Consider the following 21,709-nt stretch of genomic DNA (forward strand, 5'->3'; position numbering starts at 1 on the left):
TCAAAGCTGGATCATGGAGAGAAGAAGCCATATGTGAACAGGATCCAGAAACACCGTGGTCCGTCTTCTCTGGACCAAAGCTCATTTAACATGGACTGAGGAAAGATGGAAAACTGTTCTGTGGTCAGAGGAAAGATGGAAAACTGTTCTGTGGTCAGAGGAAACATGGAAAACTGTTCTGTGGTCAGAGGAAACTAACATTTCTGCCACTCCTAATCAATAAATGTATTTATTTTACTCTGGTTTGCCACTTTTAACCATTTTTGCTGCATATTTTTGACACATTTTGTTACATTTGACTGATTTCCAGCACTTTTTAAAAACTTTTTTGGCCCAGTACACTCACTTTTGCCCCCTTTTTATTTATTGTGGCCCATTTTTACCACTTCTTTTTGGAACTTTAACCCTTTTTGCTACCTTTTGCTCATTTTTGCCAATTTTTACTTACATTTACTTCATTCAACCAAGTCTGCCCCTTTCACCCATTTGTGCCATTTTTTATTTCTATTTGATACTTTTGACTAAATTTCTTACTCCCCCTTTATTGTTTTCCTATTTATCCACCTTTTTGCCTTATTTTGCCCCCTTTAACCCAATCCTACCACTTTTTTTTCTCATTTTTACATTTGCATTGCACCTTTTAACTCATTTTTGCTGCTTTATACACATTTGTTGCCACTTTAAACCTATCCCTGCAGATTTTTACTTTTCTATGGCCTGTTTGAACCAATTTTCACCAATTTTTGCCATTAGTAACCATTTTTGTTGCTTTTTGCCCTTTTTTTAGTCACTTTTATCCTGTTACTGCAGCTTTTTGCGTTTCTTTGGCATTTTTTGACCAAAAACTGCCACATTTTAAGCCATTTTCTCTGCCATTTTTGCCACTTTTCTTGAACTTTTTTTTTTGCCACAGTTAACCTATTTTTGCTGGTTGTCCTTGTCCCAGCTTTTTGGAACAGGGCTGAAGGTCAGTTTTGGATGCAGGGAATCTTGGGACCCTCAGGGGCCACTGCATAAAAACATGTATGATTCTGTACTTGATCATGAAAAAAAGAAGCCATATGTGAACAGGATCCAGAAACACCGTGGTCCGTCTTCTCTGGACCAAAGCTCATTTAACATGGACTGAGGAAAGATGGAAAACTGTTCTGTGGTCAGAGGAAACATGGAAAACTGTTCTGTGGTCAGAGGAAAGATGGAAAACTGTTCTGTGGTCAGAGGAAACCACAGTCCTGTGGACTAAAGAGGAGAGGGAGCATCCAGCTTGTTCGCCTGCATCTCTGATATAATATCTCTGTCATAACTAAAACTACGTTCATTTTCATGGAACAAAAAAAAACACGTCATGTTTATAAAATGTTTGAAGCTCTAAAGCTGGTGTTGTGTCTTTTAGAAGTGAAATGTTTTTGCAGTTGACCTTTAGTGTCATTAAAACGCCCCGCTCAGATGATTCATATTTACAGCTTCTATAGATAAAACCTGTCCAGGTCACGTTAGAACTTCACAGTCTGAATTAAACAGGTATACGGCCCCCTCTGTCCCTCTCTCTGTCGCTGTCTCTCAGAGGTAGTAGTCCTCCTCCTCGATGTCTCCGTGTGTGTCCTGGAAGCCGAGCGCCTGGATGTCATGAGTGATGTCAGTGATGCGTCGGTTGAATTCCTGAGATCCTGACGCCATGGAGCAGTGATCATACCTGCTGGGAAAAATGAGGAGCACATGTTCTTCATGACACTTCATTTTTAATGTCAAATACACACGCTGGATGAGTTTGGCTTAACGGTTGTGCAGAGAATGCTCCATGCATGCAGGGAGGGAAATCCTGGAGCAGTTCCAGAAGACAGCAGAAGTTATCAGAACAGAGGGCACAAAGACATCAATAATGCTCATAAAATTATTCCAACTCATTATTTGGACTTTTTATATCAACTTTTTATCTTTTAGATTCACAATTTTAAATTTTCAGTCATATTTTGACCTTTTCAACTCCTTACTTTGGCTTTTTAATCCCATATTTTGACTTTTAAACTAATTATTTCAATTTTATATCATATTTTGACATTTTTGACTCCCAAATTTTAAGTTTAAGTCATAATTTAAACTTTTTAAGTCATCATTTTGAATTCTAGCTCATGTGTTGACATTTTCAACTCCTAATTTTGGCTTTTAATCCCATATTTTGACTTTTAAACTCATAATTTCAATTTTTTTCTCATAATTTGACATTTTGAATAAATAATTTGTACTGTTTATATTATATTTGACCTTTTAGACTCCCAATTTTAAATTTAAGTCATATTTTTAACTTTTATATCATCATTTTGAATTCTAGCTCATATTTGACATTTTAATCTCCTAATTTTTGGCTTTTTAATCCCATATTTTGCCTTTTCAGACTCACAATTTATTTTTTTTTACTTTTAAACTCATGATTTCAAATTTGATCTCATATTTTGACCTTTCAAACGTATGCTTTTTACTTTCTCCTCATATTTTCTCTTTAAAAACATTATTTTTCTATTTCTAATATCGTTTTAACATCTTTTGAACTAATAAGTTGGAATCTTTATCTCAGATTTGAGCCTTTAAACTTATCATTTTTACTTTTTTGAATTTCCAAATGATTTATCATCAGTATTGTTTTTAATATATTATTACTGGTGAAAGTGAGGTTGACAGTTTATGGTTAAATGTTGACCCTGTTTGGCCCTCAGGTTAGACCTGAACCCAGAATCAGGCCCCTGCTGTGACTGAGTTTGACACCCCTGCCATCGCTGAAGAGCTCTGAACTTCCACTGGCATTAATGTAAACAACTTTTGCCACACTCAGGACCCTCTGAACAGCTCAGTGACCCACCTTTGGGTCCTGACCCAGCGGTGAAGATGAAACATGAAGCTGGAAAAATGAAGCAGCTCTTGCATGCATGTTACCAACACTGAGTGCAAACATGGTTAGCGGGAGCGTTAGAGGGACAAAGACCCCAGCATGAACTCCGAGACTCTCATACCCTCTCATGGCTGTAGCTGAAGTGTTGCTCATGCTGCGTTTGATGCGCCCAAAGCTGTCCGTTAAAATTCCGCCCTCCCGGATTCCAATGCTCTCCAAGAAACTCTCAAACACTCCGACGTCTTTATCTGGGATAAATGGGCGCATGCCTGCAATTCAAAGACACTGGGTATCATGAAAATCCCGCCAGGACCAGTAATCATGGATCTCTATACCATCTATCCCTCCATTATCTACACCACTTATCCTGACTGAGGAGCCAATCCCAGCTGTGGCTGGGCCACACTCCGGACTGGTTGGATCAATCACACTCAGACCTACGGGAAATTTCTGCATCGTAGATCAGCCTGATGAGCGTGTCTTTGCACTGTGGGAATGCAAACCCTGTACAGCCCTACCTAATGTGATTTAAATCAGTACAGATATTTAGGGTCTAAGGCAGGGGTCACACTCAGACTGGGTCAGCAGCAGATTCACTCCAACAACGTTCTGAAACTATCATTAACAACAGACAAAATGAACTGCAATGGATTGTGGGATACTTAGTTTCCCCATAGAGAAATACGTCCACAGCCACAACCAGAGCTGCTGAAAACGTAGTCTGGTTCTGAGGAGCTCTGCTGCATCATCTCATGTCTTTGTATTTAGAGGTGATCGACTAAAACTCTGACATTAACAGCAGACATAAAGGCATTAAAGGTGACATTTAAAACCCTGCACAGTCTTAGCTTCAGTGTTTGCCAGTGATCTGGTTTCTGCAGCCTTGAACTGTAATGATTAAAGACAGACAGCATTTACATTTACAGGGAGTGTGAGGGAAAACATCTCTCTCTCTCTCTCTTAACAGGAAGTCGAGGTTTCCTCATTGGAAGTGGGTCATGGTTTGTGGTAAACACAGATACTCTCACATACAGCTACGTCCTTCACACTCTGATAAAAACACAAAATAAAACATCAGCAGTAAAGTTCTCAAACACCCAGCTTCTTCCTTCTTCTACTACAATAACAGTAGACGTATGATAGTCGTGGTTTGCTGCAGTCCTTAATCAACACCCCCCCTCCCCCTGTATTGGCGTTGTGTCTCACCCAGCAGCAGAAACTTGCGGTTGTCTCCGTACAGTTGCAGCAGTTCAGAGCAGAAGTGGTCGATGTTTGAGCCCAGTCTGTATTCTCTCAGTAAGACGGCAAACTGCTGCAGCTCCACCGGGTTCAGCTTGTTACGCAGCTGCAGTCACAAACACAGGGAGACAAAGAGGAGCGTGCTATAAAACCTACAGTAAAATGTTTTTATCTTAGTTCAGAATCAGGCAGTAACAGCTTTAGACTACAGCTACCACTACTGCTGCAGTGTTTTACCTCGTTTACTGCACAGCTTAAACAACTCATGTTCAACTCCTGACTTTGTGTCATTAAAGAAACCTGAAATAATCCAGGGTCTTTGCTTTCAGCAGTAGATAGAGACTAGAGACTTTTCAGAAATGCAATATTTCACATCCTGCTGAGTCTTCATATGACGTAGTCCTGTTTCAGTCTTAGTGGTGATCTGTGAATTTTAAATAGCGTTGCATGGCTATACTGCTATCACTTTAGCATTGCAGTTTAAACCACCAGCGTAGCATGCTTACAGTGATCATGTACTCCTGCATGAGCAGCAGGGCGGGGTTGCTGTCTCCGGGGTCGCTGACTGAAGCCAGACTGCGATGGGAGTCCTGGAGAGAGAGAGAGGAGCTCTCACTGTATGTCTCGCTGTAGTAGAGCTCAAAGGCGTCCTGGGAGCCATCACTGAGGAGGACAGGGAGACTTTAGTACAGGTTTTATTATCACATCCTGAACTAAACATCCCTGTTACCTAGGAGACTGCTATGAATACAGGGCTATGGACAGTTTTCCTCCGCTTCCTGGTGTCTTATTTTTTACATATTTGTCACACTTAAATGTTCCAGAACATCAAACTTACCAACAAACTGTGGGATTTACCACATTTCTGTACCGCCTGACTACTGCCAGACCTTTTAAATAAATAAATAAATACCTTAACTAGAACCTGTCTGACAGTGAAGTAGGCTAAAGATCTCCAACACATCATGGAACCATCTAAGGAAACTAAAGAACAGCTGAGAAACAAAGTCACTGACATCCATCAGTCTGATAGAGTTACAGAGACATTTCTGAGGCTTTGAGACTCCAGACAACCACGCTGAGAGCCATTACCCACAACAGGGAAAACTGTGAACAGTGGTAAACCTTCCCAGGAGTGGTCTAGTCAAATCTGGACTTAAGTCTGCCTGAGATGCTGTGGTGCAGTGATACTCAACGTGTGGCTCTGGAGCCTCATGAGGATCTTTTAACTCTTGAATTGAAATATTATTCCCCCAGAAAAACTTAAAAAAGGGGAACTTTGACCTCAGAATTATCCACTGCAATTTTTCCCACAATTATACAGTAGGCTTCGATTGTCAACCTTTATTTTTTGTCTGTATATTTTCATTCTAATTTGCAGTTTTTGCACTTTTTTTTACCCTTTTTGCTCCTTTATCCTGCTTTATGCAAAATACATTTTTTACTCATTTTCCCCCACCTTTTTGCCAATTTTAGTCACTTTTCACTCATTTCCCCAATCTTTCAGATCCTTTTTTCCTATTTCAGTCATTTTTACTAATTTTCCCCACCTTTTTTTCTGCTTTATTGCAAATTTACTTATTTTTCACTAATTTTCTCTAACCTTTTTGCTGCTTTTTGCCAATTTTAGTAACTTCTCACTCATTTTTCCCACCTTTTTTGCCAATTTTAGTCACTTTTCACTCATTTTTCCACCTTTTTGCTGCTTTCTGCCAATTTTAGTCACTTTTCACTCCTTTTTGCCAATTTAAGTCACTTTTCACTCATTTTTCCACCTTTTTGCTGCTTTCTGCAAATTTTAGTCACTTTTCACTCCTTTTTGCCAATTTTAGTCACTTTTTACTCATTTTTCCACCTTTTTGCTGCTTTCTGCCAATTTGAGTCACTTTAAGTTATTTCTCATTCATTTTTTTGCTGCTTTTTTTTAGCATTTTTGCCCCTTGTAAGTCATTTTTTTATGTCTCACTTAATCCTGCCACTTTTTCTCCACATTTTTTGTCACTCATCACCAAGTTTTCGCCATTTCTGCCTATCTCACCCCTGTTTACCCATTTTTGGTCACTTTTTTAGCAGCTTTTTCACCTAATTTTTGCCACCTTTAACTTATTTTTGTTGCTACTTTTCACCACTTAGATTGTGGCTCTTGCAAAGGTATTTTTCAACTGTTCAGCTCTTTGGTTGAGCAGTGTTGAGTAACACTGCTGTGGTGTGACCTTAAACAGGCCGTTCATGCTGGAAAACCCTCCAATGTGGATCGATAAAACAAGACGAGTGGGACAACATTCCTCCACTGATGTGAAAGACTCATTGACAGTTATCACAAACACAAAGGCTGGAACAATCAGTACTTAGATTTAGGGGGCAGTGACTTTATCATATAGGGCCAGAAGGTTTGGATGGATTTACCCCTTAATAAATGAAATCTTTATTTAAATACTGATTTTTGTATTTACTCAGGTTATCTTTGTGCTTCTAAGAATTAAATTATCAGAATGTTTTCTAAATGTTTAATGCTTCTTGCCTCTTTTATTTATCTATTTTGGCTGACATCCTCTGCTTTGAATCTGAGGAAACATGCAAACCATGTTATTGCTCAGAAAGATGAATAATGCTGCAAAGGAAGGAAAAACATGTTTAAGAAAAGCATTATTTCCTGCAGTGCAGACATGCTCTGTGTAGCTGCTGTATGTCTGCAACCACTCTCCTAAATAAATAACTTAAACACATTGGCAATGAGAAGGTTTGATAATGTACGTGTTCTGAAGTGGATCCACATGCTGAGTGTTACTCACTATGAGCTGCAGCAGCTAAACTCTGGATCATAACTGTAGGACATGTCAGTCAGGCAGCTGTCACCTGCACAGAGACAGACAGATACAGACGGGTTAGTCACAGTCCAACAGCTCCTGATCGTCCCCACAGAGGCTGCAGCGCTCATTAAAACTTCATGCAAACTGTTGGGAAGAACAAACAGTGAACAGATGATTTGTTTGGAGGCTATTCTTGGAGTGTGGACTTTCTGTGGGGGTTATTGAGCTAAATATGAAGAGGAACAGGAGCTGGAAAAATGCTTGTTTTAAATAAAATAGCTGCCAGTTTAGCAGGAATAAAGCACCTGTTCTGATCTGAAGTAGTATGGGGAAACATTTCCTGTTGCTGTTTGTACATGTTTGCATGGTCGGGCAGACTAAATAAACCAAACTGCCCTTTGGGATAAATAAAGTTGCCTTAATTTGAACTGTATATCCAGACACTTTTTTGCTTCATAAAGCTTGTAACAAGATGTTTATCTGGACTTATTGGATAAATGTGGCTCATATCTAAAATATCTGAGACAAGAAATTAGACAGATATACTCTGCAGAATAAAACAGATCTCTATTAAGTCATGTTGATCTAATAAAAATCTGTACTGTAAAATAAGTGAGTGCATAAATATTCCTCCTTCTAGTCAGTCTTTAGTAGAGTCTCCTCTGTCTGCAGTCTCAGCTCTGAGTCCGTATGGATAGGTTTCAGTCATGATCAAACATCTGGACTCTGATAATTTACTTCATTTTTCTTTGATAAGCTGCTCAAGCTCTGCTGAGGTCTGGGCTTCGACTCGGCCACTCCAGAACGTTCCCTTTGTCGTCTTTAAACCATTTCTGTGTAGCTTTCTTTGAATGCTTCGGCTCACTGTCTGACTGTAAAATAAACCTTCTCCCAAGCTGGACTTCTCTGTCAGACTGAATAAGATTGTCCTCCAGGATCTTCCTACATTTGCTGCTGAGAAGAATCCCCACAGCATGATGCTGCTAAAAAGCATCCTCGCAGCACAATGCTGCTGAGAAGCATCCCCACAGCATGATGCTGCTGAGAAACATCCCCACAGCATGATGCTGCTGAGAAACATCCCCACAGCATGATGCTGCTGAGAAGCATCCCCACAGCATGATGCTGCTGAGAAGCATCCCCACAGCATGATGCTGCTGAGAAACATCCCCACAGCATGATGCTGCTGAGAAACATCCCCACAGCATGATGCTGCTGAGAAGCATCCCCACAGCATGATGCTGCTGAGAAACATCCCCACAGCATGATGCTGCTGAGAAACATCCCCACAGCATGATGCTGCCACCAGCGTGCTCCACAGTGGGGATGGTGTGTTTGTGGTGATGTCAGTGTTTGGCGTCTTGTCTGATGGTCTCAAAGCTCCATTCTGGTCTCATCAGACCAAAGACCTTTCTTCCTCTTGACCATGGAGTCTCCCACAGTCCTTCTGGTGAACTCTAGTCCAGATTGAATCTGAGTTTTCTTCAACAGTGTCTTTCTCTTTGCCACTCTCCCATAAAGCTCTGACTGGTGAAGAACCCGGCCAACAGTTGTTGTCTGTAGAGTCTCTCCATCTCAGCTGCTGAAGCTTGGAGCTCCTTCAGAGTAGTCATAGGTGTCTTGGTGTCCTCTCTCACTAGTCTCCTTCTTGCACGCCCACTCAGTTTGTGAGGACGGTCTGATCTAGGCAGATTTACATGTGACATATTCCTTCATTTCTTCATGATGGATTTAACTGAACTCTGGGGGATGTTCAGAGACTTGGAGATGTTTCTGTCTTAGACTTTTCTACAACCTTTTCTCTCAGTGTTCTTATGTCTACATGGTGTAATGGTAGCCAGGAATACTATTCAACCCAAGGCTGGACCTTCCAGACAAGGAAGTCAATAGTTTTTATAGACACTGAATATATTTCATCAATATTAATGCAATAAAATGAAGTTGTGCTTCATGTATTAATCTGACGTCCCTCTCTGCCTTACATGAAAATTGTATTCTGGTTTTATATTCTTGTTAGCTGCAGGATCCCTGAAAAGACAGGAAACTGATTACATCTGCCTAACTCACGGGTGTCAAACTCAAGGCCCGGGGTCCAAATCCGGCCCTTGGAACGATAATATCCGGCCTGCAAGACCATATCATATTTGTATTCTGACTGTCCCACCAGTATGAGGTCTGCAGATTTGATGATTTTGACTTTACATTTCATACTTTGACTCATAAAATTATTCCAACTCATAATTTGGACTTTATATGTCACATTTTTATCTTTTAGATTCCCAATTTTAAATTTTAAATCATGTTTTGACCTTTTCAACTCCACATTTTGACTTTTTACACTCCCAATTTTGAATTTAAGTCATAAGTTTGACTCTTTAAGTCATCATTTTGAATTCTAGCTCATATTTTGACATTTTCTACTCCTAATTTTTGGCTTTTGAATCCAATATTCTGACCTATCAGACTCACAATTTAAAATTTTAAGTAATGTTTTGACTTTTAAAGTCATGATTTCAAATTTGATCTCATATTTTCACCTTTCAAACTTATGATTTCAACTCTCTCCTTATATATTTTCTCTTAAAAAAGATTATTTTCTATTTTTAATATCATGTAGTGACCGTTTAAAAATAAATTGCAATTTTTATCTCAGATTTTCGCCTTTAAACCTATCATTTTATTAAAATATTTTATTACTGGTGAAGATGAGGTTGACAGTTATGGTTAAATCTTGACCCTGTTAGGCCCTCAGGTTAGACCTGAATCCAGAATCCGGCCCCTGCTGTGACTGAGTTGTTTTCTCTTGTGAACTGATGCTAAAAGCCTCTATAGTGTCTAAATATGACAGGTAGCCTTTGTGTCACTCACTCCTTTGCAGCCAATAGCGGTCAGGCATGGTGTGATGAAACCCGGCTCTGTCCACACACTCGATGGTTTGATGGCCGTAAATGATCTGGAACATCTGACAGATCAGAGAGCAGTACTCCTCAGCGGCGTCCTAGATGCAATCACACAGAGGCTGTCAGCGTTAGTGAGCACATCAGTGATAAATGAGACATGGCGATTTCTGCACAGAGAGAAGATATCTTTAAATGCTCTGTCTCTTCTCAACCCAGGAGTCCTCCTTCACACATTCCTGTTGAGTGATTCTCTCTGAGCGGCGTCTGTGCCTTGCTCAGCAACAAACAGGCAGAAACAAGTATTGTGATTTGAACCAACAACCTCTGAAAGCCGGGCCAGCATCCGTGTGGGCTAAATCTGAACAGTGACGGACTGATGCTGCCAATCCAAACAGACTCCTGCTCCAAAGACCAGGATAACAATAGAGAGGATCAGCACTCACACAGTGACAGAGCTACTCTACTGTGACTGTGATGCAATACTCCAGCTTATGTAACAGTGCAGTCTGTGCGTGTGGATAAATGCTGGCCTACTTTCTCCAACATGGGAGCCAAATGATGAGTGAACCCTAATTAGAGAGCTGCTGCACTGATATGGTTCCTGACACTGTTGGTTTTCATTTTGAGCTCTGAATATTTAAGATTCATCAGCTCTGAGTCAACAGTCAGCTCCATGTGGTGGCACGTTTTAAAAACACCATTGTAAAAATGCCTCACTGTCTCAGGTTGATCTGGTGTGCTGAGCCTGGGCAACCATGATTGGATAGAATAGGATACTATATAATGATATGATAGGATGCTACCATACAAAACAATACAACACGATACGATGCAAAACAAAACCATACAATGTGCTCTGATGCGTTTCAACACAATACGAACCATATTATACAAACAACATGATACCTTTTTATATTTTACTATATGATGCAATTAAATATGTTACAATACAGGATGATAAAATAGGATACGATACAACATGATACAATGCTGTGTGATATAATACAACACAATACTACTGAATAAGCTACAATGTGATGTGATGTGACAGGATCAAGCAGCAACCTCCGGTCCTCAATAATGAAGCCAATGTGGAAGTGCAAAAAATTGCAATTCCACAAGCGTCCACTAGAGGCTGGCTGCAGGAAGTTCCTTCTGAACACCTGTTGAACAGCCAGTTTTACTCTAGAAATAAACTGGTTTACAGCCTGGTTCAAAAAACCAAACAATAAGATATTAAACAGTACTGCATTATGTGATGGGATAGGATATGATGTGATAAACTGTGATACCATGTGACTGGAAGCTAAATGATACAACACAATAGGATATGATAGTAGCATAGCTCCATGTGGAACCTGGTTCTGATAACTGTCAGAGTAAAAAGAATTTATATAAAAAAACAGATTACGGTTGCTCAGGTTGGTGTGCTGCACCTCGTTGACTATGACAGGATATAATAGGATATGTGTGGCTTTGACAGAATTGGATATGATATCATGCAATATCATGCAATAAGATACAAAACTATAGGCTGCTATCCAGTACTGCAAGGTGTGAGACAATGTAATACATGTTACAATCAGAGAGGAAAGGACACAATATGTTCTGACACAACATGAAACTATGTAAACTATTTAAATCAACCACAGACTGAGTCTAAACACCTGAGAGATGGGGTCATGAAACATAAAAACATTAACTATTACATCCAATCAGAGTCAAAGATGAAGATCATGTGACCCACCCTGTTCTCCACCGCCAGGATGACCAGGTTACAGTAGGCGTCTGGGCAGGGCGTGGGCTCCAGTGGGTTATGGTTCCTCCTCTCCCAGCTGCCGTAGCTCTTCCCCCTTTCCCAACTTCCTGTGCAGGCTTGGCGCCGCTCCCAGCTCCCCCCACCACCTCCTCCTCCTCCACCACCTCCTCTCCTCTCCCAGCTCCCTCCTCCTCCCCCTGCACCGTGCCTCCTCTCCCAGCTCCCTCCCGCTCCTCCTCCCACTCCCACACCCCAGCTCCCACTCATGGGTCTGGCTCGGCGGTTCTCCCAGCTCCCGCCTCCCGTCTTGCGTGTTTGCTGCCTCCTCTCCCAGCTCCCCCCTACTCTCTTCCTCTCCAGGCTCCCTCCTCCTCCCCTCTCTCCCCCTCCTCCTCCCCCTCTATCTACATTCTGGTTCTTGTCGTGGTCTCTCCTGGACAGCGACGGCCTCCAGTCCACTCCACAGATGGTGTGGCGTCGCTCCATTGTGCCCCCTGCAGGCCGAGGGTCAGCATTGCTCATGGTTTGACGCCGACCGTCTACACCTGTTGTTTTTTTCCGGTCCAGGCTGTCGTCTCCAGCGACCACCGTGTCCACGTTTAGACCTGGAGGAGCATGAGGCATCAGTCGTTACCTGTGGACAGCAGGTGTGCTGTCTCCCTCCTCTCTCTCTCTCTCTGTTACTCTGCTCTTTAATCTTCACTCTCTCTGCATCTTTCATGCCCAGTTTTTTAGTGACGACCAGCCTCTTTCATGGCGTGGTAAAGTGTGACCAAATGAATATTACTCACCTGTCTTGAGGACCAGCAGGTGCAGCGCGTCGTCTCTCAGGTAGGAGGCAGCAGCGATCTCATGTGTGGGTATTCTCATTAGCAGCTTCTCGTTGTCTCTCCAGGTCAGCAGCAGACAGCGAGCAGAGAGACTCAGGATGCAGTCCTGATCCACGCTGGTCTTTAACGGCAGCACCTTCAGCTGCTGCTGACACAGAGAACATGTGAGACTGGAACCACGGTTCCTCACTAGAGGGGTGTTTAAGGTCGGCTACTGAAGACTCACCCTGGCTGTGTCCAGGAGCTGCAGCAGCTCATCTCTGCTGGAGGGGTTTAATGACACTGACACCCAGGTCAGGTGACCAAGGAACTACCAGAGGAGGTCAAAGGTGAAGAAACTGTTCAGACATCATTAAACCAAGAGGACTATGTTCTGATCGTCTCATCAGATCCTACCTTGACCTCCTTCTCTACGTAGTCAAAGATGAGTCTCTCAGGGTGGATCAGGTAGTCCGGGGCGTACAGAGGGACCGTGTGCAGCGGGCGGCGGTAAACACTGCCTCGATCCACGGGCCTGCGACCAGATTTGGACCAGACCAGACGCTTAATGGGAGAGACAAAACCCTGGAGAGAGAGTGACAGAGACATATTTAGGAGGACAAAATGGTATGGTACATGGAAGAAGATTAAAACCTTTCACTCTTCATTCACACACTGGTGGACGGTAGACTGGTCATCAGTTTAAACCCAAAAGATGAATCTCTGAGATAATCCTGAATAAAACCGTGCTGGTTTTTAATCATAGCTGTCCAACACTTCAGTGCTTTTTCTTGTTTTGAAGGCAGAGGAGAGCTAAATCAGTGAATCTGAGCTGATGACGGGTAATTTAGCTGCTCCACCATGATCCAGCCTGAACACGCCCCCTCAGGATGAAGGGGTTGGATCAGGCTGGATTACTGGACTACTGTGTGACTCTGACCATGTGGAGTCCCCCAGGGCTCCATCCTCTATCCCAGGGGTTCTCAACATTGGGGTCAGGACCCCATTGGGGGTCGTGAGACACTGAGAGGGGGTCTCTAGATGCCTTAAAAAAACTAAGAACAATTTTGGATTACACGGTTGCCACTTTAAACCAATTAAGCCTAACTTTTACCAATTTTTATCAGTTCTTCCCACCAAATTTTAACACATTTTTGCAACTCAAAACCCATTGTTGTTCATTTTAAACCCTTTTCACCACTTTTTTCTGCCTTTTGTTGCCACTTCTAAACCAAATCTTGCCGCTCTCTGCCTATTGTCGGCTCTTTTAAAACACTATTGCCACTATTAACTCATCTTTACCACTTTTTACACCACACCACATTTCAATTGGATATGCCCATTTTTAGCCAGATATATCAATTTTCATCTCATTGCACCAAATTTCCACCTATTTTTGTAACTTTTAATGCCATTTTAGACACTTTTTAATCCCCTTTACTAGTTAAAATGGCCATTTGTCACTTTAACCAATTTTTTCCTTTTATGGGGGGTTATTTTTGCCACTTTCATTTCATTTTTGGCATTTCTAACCCATTTCTGCTACTTTTAAAATCCAATTTCACCACCTTTCCCGCCATTTTTGCCATTATTCACCCATTTTAGCTATTTTTAACATATTTTAATTCTGTTTTAACAAAAGGATTTACATTTTTAAGAGGGCAACACAAATGAATTAAAAAGATATGTGTTTCTTTGATAAGAGTGGTTATTATTCAGGTTAAATATAAAACACCACAGCTTAACTTCATAATAGAACATGATTTTGCTGGCCCTCAGAAAGCTCTCCCATTTATCCCCCCTTATGTACGTCCTTGTCTCCACATGACTATTCTACAATGGTCATGGCTGTGTTCAACCACCGTCAGGTACAGTGGGGGTCCTCGGTCACTGGTGCCTTTATTTTGGGAGTTGCGGGCTGAAAAGGTTGAGAACTTCTGCTCGATCCACTGTCATTCATCCTGAAGGACAATATCCCATCATTCATGATTAATCCTTTTATGCAGATGATACCCAGATTTATGTTGTTTTTCACCAAAAAGCATTAGATCAACTCATACCCAGTGTAACGCATCAGTTGAGTGCTTTCTACTTAAACCTCCAAAAATGCCTTCTGATTGAACTGAATTGGTAAATTTCCTCTAATTTCCAGTTAGAAACTAAAGACGAGCCCAGAGGAAAGACATACAGAGGAAGGCTAAAAAGTTGTAACTAGCTGAACCACCTCAGTCTGACCAGAGTTAAATTAAACACATTCATCACAAAAATCCAAACATTCCCTGTTTCTGCTCACTGAAAAACCCTCAAGAAGAAGAGGAGGAAGAACCAAACTCATGACAGCATCACCTGCTTTTGCTGAGATTCACTGACTACACAGATGCTTATCACTGATCCGTCCTTGTTTTAAGTCCGAGTCTTTAAACCAGGCTCCTCCAGTCTCTGCATGTGTGGCAGCGTTAGTCCTCCTCATGCCTCCAGCCTCTGCTCTCTAATGTGTCTGGGTGTCTCAGTGTGAGTCTGTTATGGGTGAGGCTCAGCGGGACGCTGTCAGAGATCACCGCTCACCTATCAGTCTCTGCTGGAGCCGCCAAAGGAGGAGGGACACAAATAACCATCTGATATGAAATCCTAGTTAGGATTCAGAGCCCAGAACCCCTGAGGATGACTGGAGACCGCTGTGTTAACTACAATCACAACACCAGAAAAAACAGCGTACAAATGAGAGCAAGGCAGCGTGCTTTTATTCTGGAGGCACGTTCAAAGACCTGGACTCCTGCTGAGCTGTTACTTTCATTTGTTCCTCCTCACTGCCAGATACAGAGGTTTCTGTCTTTGTTGGACTGAAGGAGATTTAATTGCCTCCAGCCGTGTCCATGCTCTCAGCGTTGATAGAGAATCTCTAAAGGAGCAGAGTAGATCTGGATCTCCGTGTTCACATTAGGGACCCAGGCCTGGTACCCTGACCCTCCAGGACCGGGGTCATCAACTACATTTAAACAAGGGCCAGATTCTGTCTGGACTAACATGTTATGGGGCCTGACTTCCTGTTTAACCAACATAAAACAAATATTTTCTTCTAATTGACATATTATCGCATTTTCCTTCAAAATGTCAGTAATTTTTGGTATGAAATGTGAGATCTGTCTCTATCACCTGTACTGCAGCCAACCACTAGGGGTCGGTTGAAACATTTGCTACATATTTTTCGGGCTGCCATGTTCTCCATCACTAGGTCTGAGGCTATAATGCTGATAGGCGAAAAAACACATGCAGGAAACAGGACCTGGTTCAAACGTCTGGCAGGAAAACTGCACTCCTCAAGAGCTTGAAGGGGAAAGCTGACACAGAAAAATGCAGATTTAATCATGGACTGATCAGTGCGTGTTTATCATGCATCATATTAACCCTTTTAAACGTACCATTGTGCAAGTCTGTCAGGACATATTCATGCATTTTTACAGACTGTATGGGACTTTATGGGACTATTTTTATTTTCTTTACAACAACATAACCCTTATATCCCAAGTTTTATTGATCTGCTTTGCAAGGTTAGCTCTTCAGATGATGACGTTTAGTCTTCCTGACAATCGTGTAGTCCTTGTTAGTTGGCTTTTAGCAACCACCTTTATTAAGACTTGAAAAGATACACAATTCAAAGGTGAGGCATGTTTCAGATGTGTTTTACGTTATAGGATAAAACTATAAAGACCACTTAGGTCCATACAGAGCCTAGGGTCACTCAGCGGGGGGTGAAACTTATCTGTTGCCATTTTTTGTGTGTAAACATGGTCCATGTTGTTCTGATATATTGTTGTTTATTGACTTATAAACTATTTTGCGCCATCTCCATTGGCACGGGTATTTAATGGGGATAGGACAAGCGCGCGCAACGTGGAGCAGTAGTGACATCACACGCTGACTTGGACCCATACCAGTGCTGTCGAGGCTGCGGAGAAAACTTTTGCGGATTACTGTCTTTTGGATTATAATGCGATTTCCATGCGTTTATGGATTTATACCCTCTGTGGAAGCTGCTGGGTACGGGGATCATCTCCAGGTGGACTGAGGTGGTGAATGCGTGGTGTCGTGAGTACAAGCTGCAGCGCACTACAAACTGTCAGCTCTCTGCTTGCCATGCTGTGCGTGTAAACTTTGGGAACTCTTGGGAAGGTGTATGGAGAATTGTTTGTTTTGTGAGTGACACTTGAGCTGGTTATACTGTGGTTGTTGTGTAAAATGGGGCTGCGCTCGAGCGTGGGGTGGGGATTATTATTGGCTTTCATTGTTACCCCGCGTTGTGAATAAAAAGACATTTTTTTGAGGCCAAAAGCAACTTTACTGTACTTCATTATTTCACCCTGCTGATGTGAAAGGATCCTCCCATGACCTGATATTGCGTTGTAGCGTTATCTCCTTGGAAAGAACAAGTGAATTGTTACAAAATGTTAAACTCTCTTGAGCTTGTGTTCATCACAGACCTTATTTCAGGTGTTTAACCCTCTACCTACTGAGTCCAAAAATGTCAATTTGGACATATTTTGTTGATATGGCTATAAAATAGTCAGAAAATGCCCAAGTCTGAGAGCTTTGGTCCCTTTTCCCAGGAGTACTTGAACTTGACTTTTCAAAATCAGGTTAATGATTATTCCACGTTATATGGAATTGTCAGCAGTTTAAAAGAAGAAAAACACAAAAACAGATTTGTTTTTCATGGCTTTCATGAGAAGAAATGTTGTTATTGCTCATGAAGTTTTGATTTGACATTTGAAATGTGAACCTATACATGTTTAGAACAATCAGCAGTCATTTTATGAGTCTAGGACTCTGGGTGTGCAAAACACAGTGCAAAAGATAACTGTATACACAGGCCACAATTAGTGCAAATAAAGGTGGAAAAATGCATTCTTAACATTCTCAGTAACATGTTGTTATTGCACATGACAGACACGCACAAATGCCACTATCTAACGCTATTTTTTGAAAACAAAACACCACTCTGGCTCGCTCTCCTTTTACTCTCTTCCTTCACTCTCCTTTCTCACTCGTCTTCTGCCAAAGCTGCCGTTTTCACGGTGCTGTTTGACATTACCGTAATATATATATACCACACATCATCTATTGCTGGAAAGCACAGATTCTCGGCTCTCTGTCAGCGTTGGAATTTTTTAGATTGAGCAAACTTTCCAGGAGTTACAGTGTTGAGAATCCGTATAGCGGTCTTGTGATACTTCTGGTGGTTTGCTATGAATGCCCACATAACATGGTTGTGAGTACCGTAATGAACCATATACGTGCGCATGCCCACAATTCTCAGCTTTCCAACAATGTTGGAATTTTTCTGATCGGACAAACTTTGACAGAGTTACGGGAATAATACTCTGGACATATAAAACACAGCACCAGCTCAGTAGGTAAAGGGTTAACTGAAAACTCATTCAAAAATCCCAGAGACTTTCAGAAGATGGAACCAGAAGTGCTGAAATGCTAACTCACTTCTGCATTTTAGAACTCATTCCTGCACCACTATAGATGCATCCGTAGAAACACTGGAAGTTGAGTAGCCGCTATCACTGCGGTGGACTCTTGCCAGTTAAGCCCTGTATTCTAATGAAAGTTTACTTGTATAGTGACATTTCTTCTTATGCCATGACTTTAAATTCAACTTTATTTTACTCAAGAAGTTAGAGGACGTGGTACACAACATACAGATTTCACAGCTGGTTTATAAATTGTCACAAACTTAAAATATGTACGTAATGAGAAGCTATTAAAAAAACTGTTTTTGCTAGTGCATACATACAGTTTTCTTTTATTAAGCAAACTAATTTAAATAGATTAATAGATTAGATTAATTAATCTTTGTTTTTATGCATGCTGGGTTTATGTTAGACAACATTGTTTTATCGGACATTTTGATACATAACTGCCAAGCAGATAAAGATATGATCGTCCAATACCTCCAGCTGGAAAATATGCCAATTGCTAAATAAATGGCAAATAATTATTAATTTCATATTTTATTTCCTCAATAAGCATTAGTCAAGGGTTTAATAATTATAATATAAACTAGAAGTCATTTTTCTATGACCTACATTTTTTGTGAGAGCATACTCCTTCCTATGGAGCCCCAGACATTACATGGTGAAAATGGATGTAAACTGTGGCCACAATATAGCTATAACATGGGCATGAAATACTAATTCATGGCCTAATTCGTGCACTCGTGCTTACCCAGCTGTCCAGGAATGATAAAAATATTATTGAGTATTTTGTGGTCTCAATTTGTGACCACGAATTAGTATTTTGTGGCCATGAATTAGTATGTCGTGGCCCAAATTTGTGGCCACGAATTAGTATTTTGTGGCCATGAGTTAATTTGTCTTGGCCCAAATTTAGTATTTTGTGGCCATGAACTAGTATGTCGTGGCCCCAATTTTGTGGGCCAATTTTGGCCACAATATACTAAAATACTAATTTGTTGCCACAAAATACTAATTCGTGGCCACAAAATACTAAATTGTGGCCACTAAATAGTAAAATACTACCTCGTTGCCACAAATTAGTATTTCGTGCACACGTTATAGCTATATTCTTTGCCACAATTTAAATTTTTTTTGGACCATGTCTGGGGCTCCGTAATTTTCAGAGGCTGGCCTGCTTAGAGACGGAGAGGCAGCACTGGAACAAACATGACTTCTAAAGCGATGGTAACCAATCAGTGACATAGTTTCTATCTAAACCAGTTTAATCCTGGACTTTATGCCATAATCAGGACCTTACACAGGTGGAGCAGCAGACCTGAGTAGAAGGTGGTCGTGTTTTTGTAGATGTGTTCAACATCCGGCTGGTGACGCCACCTGGTCTGCCTCCTCTCATTGGCTATCATAGATATTCTTTTACAGACAGACCTTGAATCAGGACCATAGGGAGCTTTAAAGACCCATCCAGGACCGGGAACATCAGCCGACTGTCTGGAAAATAACAAGGAGATCATTTACCTTCTTGGATTTCTTGGGTTCATAGTCCATGGTCCCTCAGCCCTCCTCTGGACCGGTCCTCGTCCTGGTCCAGATCTTCCTGAGCTGTTGGTGTCAGTTTTGTTGTCTCTCCGTTGATCTTTCCATCATTCCGCCACAGTCTCCGTCTCTCTCCGTCCAGGTTATTTTAGATTCTGTGTTGGCTGCTTCTTTCTACATGGATTGTTCTTTGCAGACCTCTCCTGGGGCCACACGCAGCCGAGAACAGGAAGCAGAGGAAGCCCCCTTCCTGTCCGAGAGGAAACTCCACCACAGTCTGATAAGGCCCATTCTCTCTGTGCTGATTACACACACGCACACACCCACACACACACACACCTACACACACACTGGATGGTTTGTGAGGCCTGCACGTCTTTTGGGACCTCCTGGATGAGTAGTCCATGCTTTTGGGGACATTTTGGTTGGCCGGCCTCTTCTGGTAAGGTTCAGCACAATTACAACAATCTTCTTCTTATATTGAATGCACTTTATTGACAACTTTTCAAAAGTTGTCAACTATGGCCTACTTCTTGGTTAAAATCTAAAACAAAAATCCAACGTCATCTTTGAAAGATCTGTAGATGTTATGGGTTTTTCTGGAAAAACTTTGAGAGTTACGGTAATAATACTCCGGACATATAAAACACAGCGCAGGTGCCAGCTCAGTACACAGCAAATTTTGCAGTTTTAAATCAACACTTAAAGAGTTAAATTTAACACTGTGTATGAGTGTATTTGGTCCTAACTAGAATTGGTGTTGAATTAACTCTTTCCACAGTGTTAAAATTTCAGAGTAAAATTAACTCAAAATTGAGTAAAAAATGAACACTGGCTAACACTGTACAGTGTTAATAGAACTTAACACTACATGCTAATCAACTCTGAAGAGTGTAAAAATGACTCCCAGTTGTGTTGGTTATCTATTCTTCTGTAATAACAAATCAACTCTATGTCAGTGTTAATTCAACTCCCATGGTGTTAAATTTAACACCTATGCTGAGTTTATATAGTTCTCCTATAGTGAAACATCATAGCATTTAAGTATTACCTTTCAAGGCATGAAGGTGTTCTTTATCACCTTAGTAGGATCATTCTTTTCTGATGAGTTTCAGCAGATTGATTAATAACATGATCAATAATTGCTTAAGTGTATCACTCAGGTAATTTAAGGTTGTTACATAACTGTGACCAATGGTAAGCGATGAACACTTACACTTTGCTCACTAATGCAATCCCTGTTGCTTTTCACATACACTTCACTTTGTGGCCACAGGCAGGAAGTGACTTACTCAGTAAACAATTTCACTTATGGTGGAAAATTTAAAAACTTGAAAATCTTCAACAATCCACCAGAAACATGAACAAAGGACTTCAAGCAATGATTACTGTACAATAGGCATCATCTAAACATAACCAAACACAGTTTAAAACATCTGAAACACATATAAACATTCTGCATGAGGGCATCATGGGAAAATTATTCAAATTTTGAGATGAAAGTAGGTGGAGCTTATATCAATTGACTCTCTGCAGCGATGATGGGATCAACACTGTCAAACAACTCCAACACTGAAGACCACTTAACTCAGGGTGGAGTTAAAATTACACTTAGGGAGTTAAATCAACCTAACTCTGAGAAATTAACACTCCAGTTTTTACTGTGTAGGTAAAGGGTTAAACTCGCTAAATGGCGTGCAGAAACTTTAACCATCTGAGATGCTGTATAGCTTTTATTAGTGTGTCCTGTTTGTTTGGAGCAACTCTCACTGGAGGATCAATGTCCTCAAGTGGATTGTCAGTTACCAAAAACACCTAATGAATCAAATGAGATACAAACATTTTTAATGTTAAATTTAATGGAAATTTTGATTTTTTTGGATTTCAGTAGAAAGTGAAATAAACATTTCAGTTCCAAAAATGTAGAATTTTCTGGCTCTAATTGGTGTTTTCAGGCTTTAAACACTGTGAGCACAGAAATGTGTTCTTTGTTCTGTCTTTAATGCTGTCACGGCTGAGCACAGACAGGGGCGACAAACATCAGACATCAGACATTTTCATTCTGATTCTCTCTTATTTGCTTTTAAATCCATAACAAGTTCATTTTTCTGTGCTTAGCTTTCATTCATGATCTCATAAAAGTAGTTCTGCATCCAAAGACAGTAGCAATATCCAACAGAACACAAACACAGTTTCAGATGCAGAACAGTGACATTTAAAATGCAACAACGGGACTGAATAAAACCAGAATAATTCTACAGCTCTGACAGAGATCATTCAGTGCAAAGATTA

General features: G+C 41.0%; 1 protein-coding gene across 1 annotated transcript; it reads right to left on the reverse strand.

The window, feature by feature from the left end:
• Nucleotides 1-792: 792 nt before the first annotated feature.
• ccm2l (CCM2 like scaffold protein) lies at nucleotides 793-19,958 on the reverse strand. Its single transcript, XM_041799076.1, has 12 exons — nucleotides 19,400-19,958; nucleotides 12,819-12,986; nucleotides 12,649-12,732; nucleotides 12,384-12,567; nucleotides 11,796-12,197; nucleotides 11,581-11,744; nucleotides 9,802-9,931; nucleotides 6,916-6,979; nucleotides 4,630-4,786; nucleotides 4,091-4,229; nucleotides 3,006-3,153; nucleotides 793-1,693 (listed from the first exon to the last, which is right to left on the reverse strand). Exons 1-12 carry the CDS (start codon nucleotides 19,427-19,429, stop codon nucleotides 1,561-1,563), a joined length of 1,803 nt encoding a protein of 600 aa, XP_041655010.1. The 5' UTR covers nucleotides 19,430-19,958; the 3' UTR covers nucleotides 793-1,560.
• Nucleotides 19,959-21,709: the final 1,751 nt, after the last annotated feature.

Source organism: Cheilinus undulatus, linkage group 11, assembly GCF_018320785.1.
Source record: "Cheilinus undulatus linkage group 11, ASM1832078v1, whole genome shotgun sequence".
Classification (NCBI taxonomy): Eukaryota; Metazoa; Chordata; class Actinopteri; order Labriformes; family Labridae; genus Cheilinus; species Cheilinus undulatus.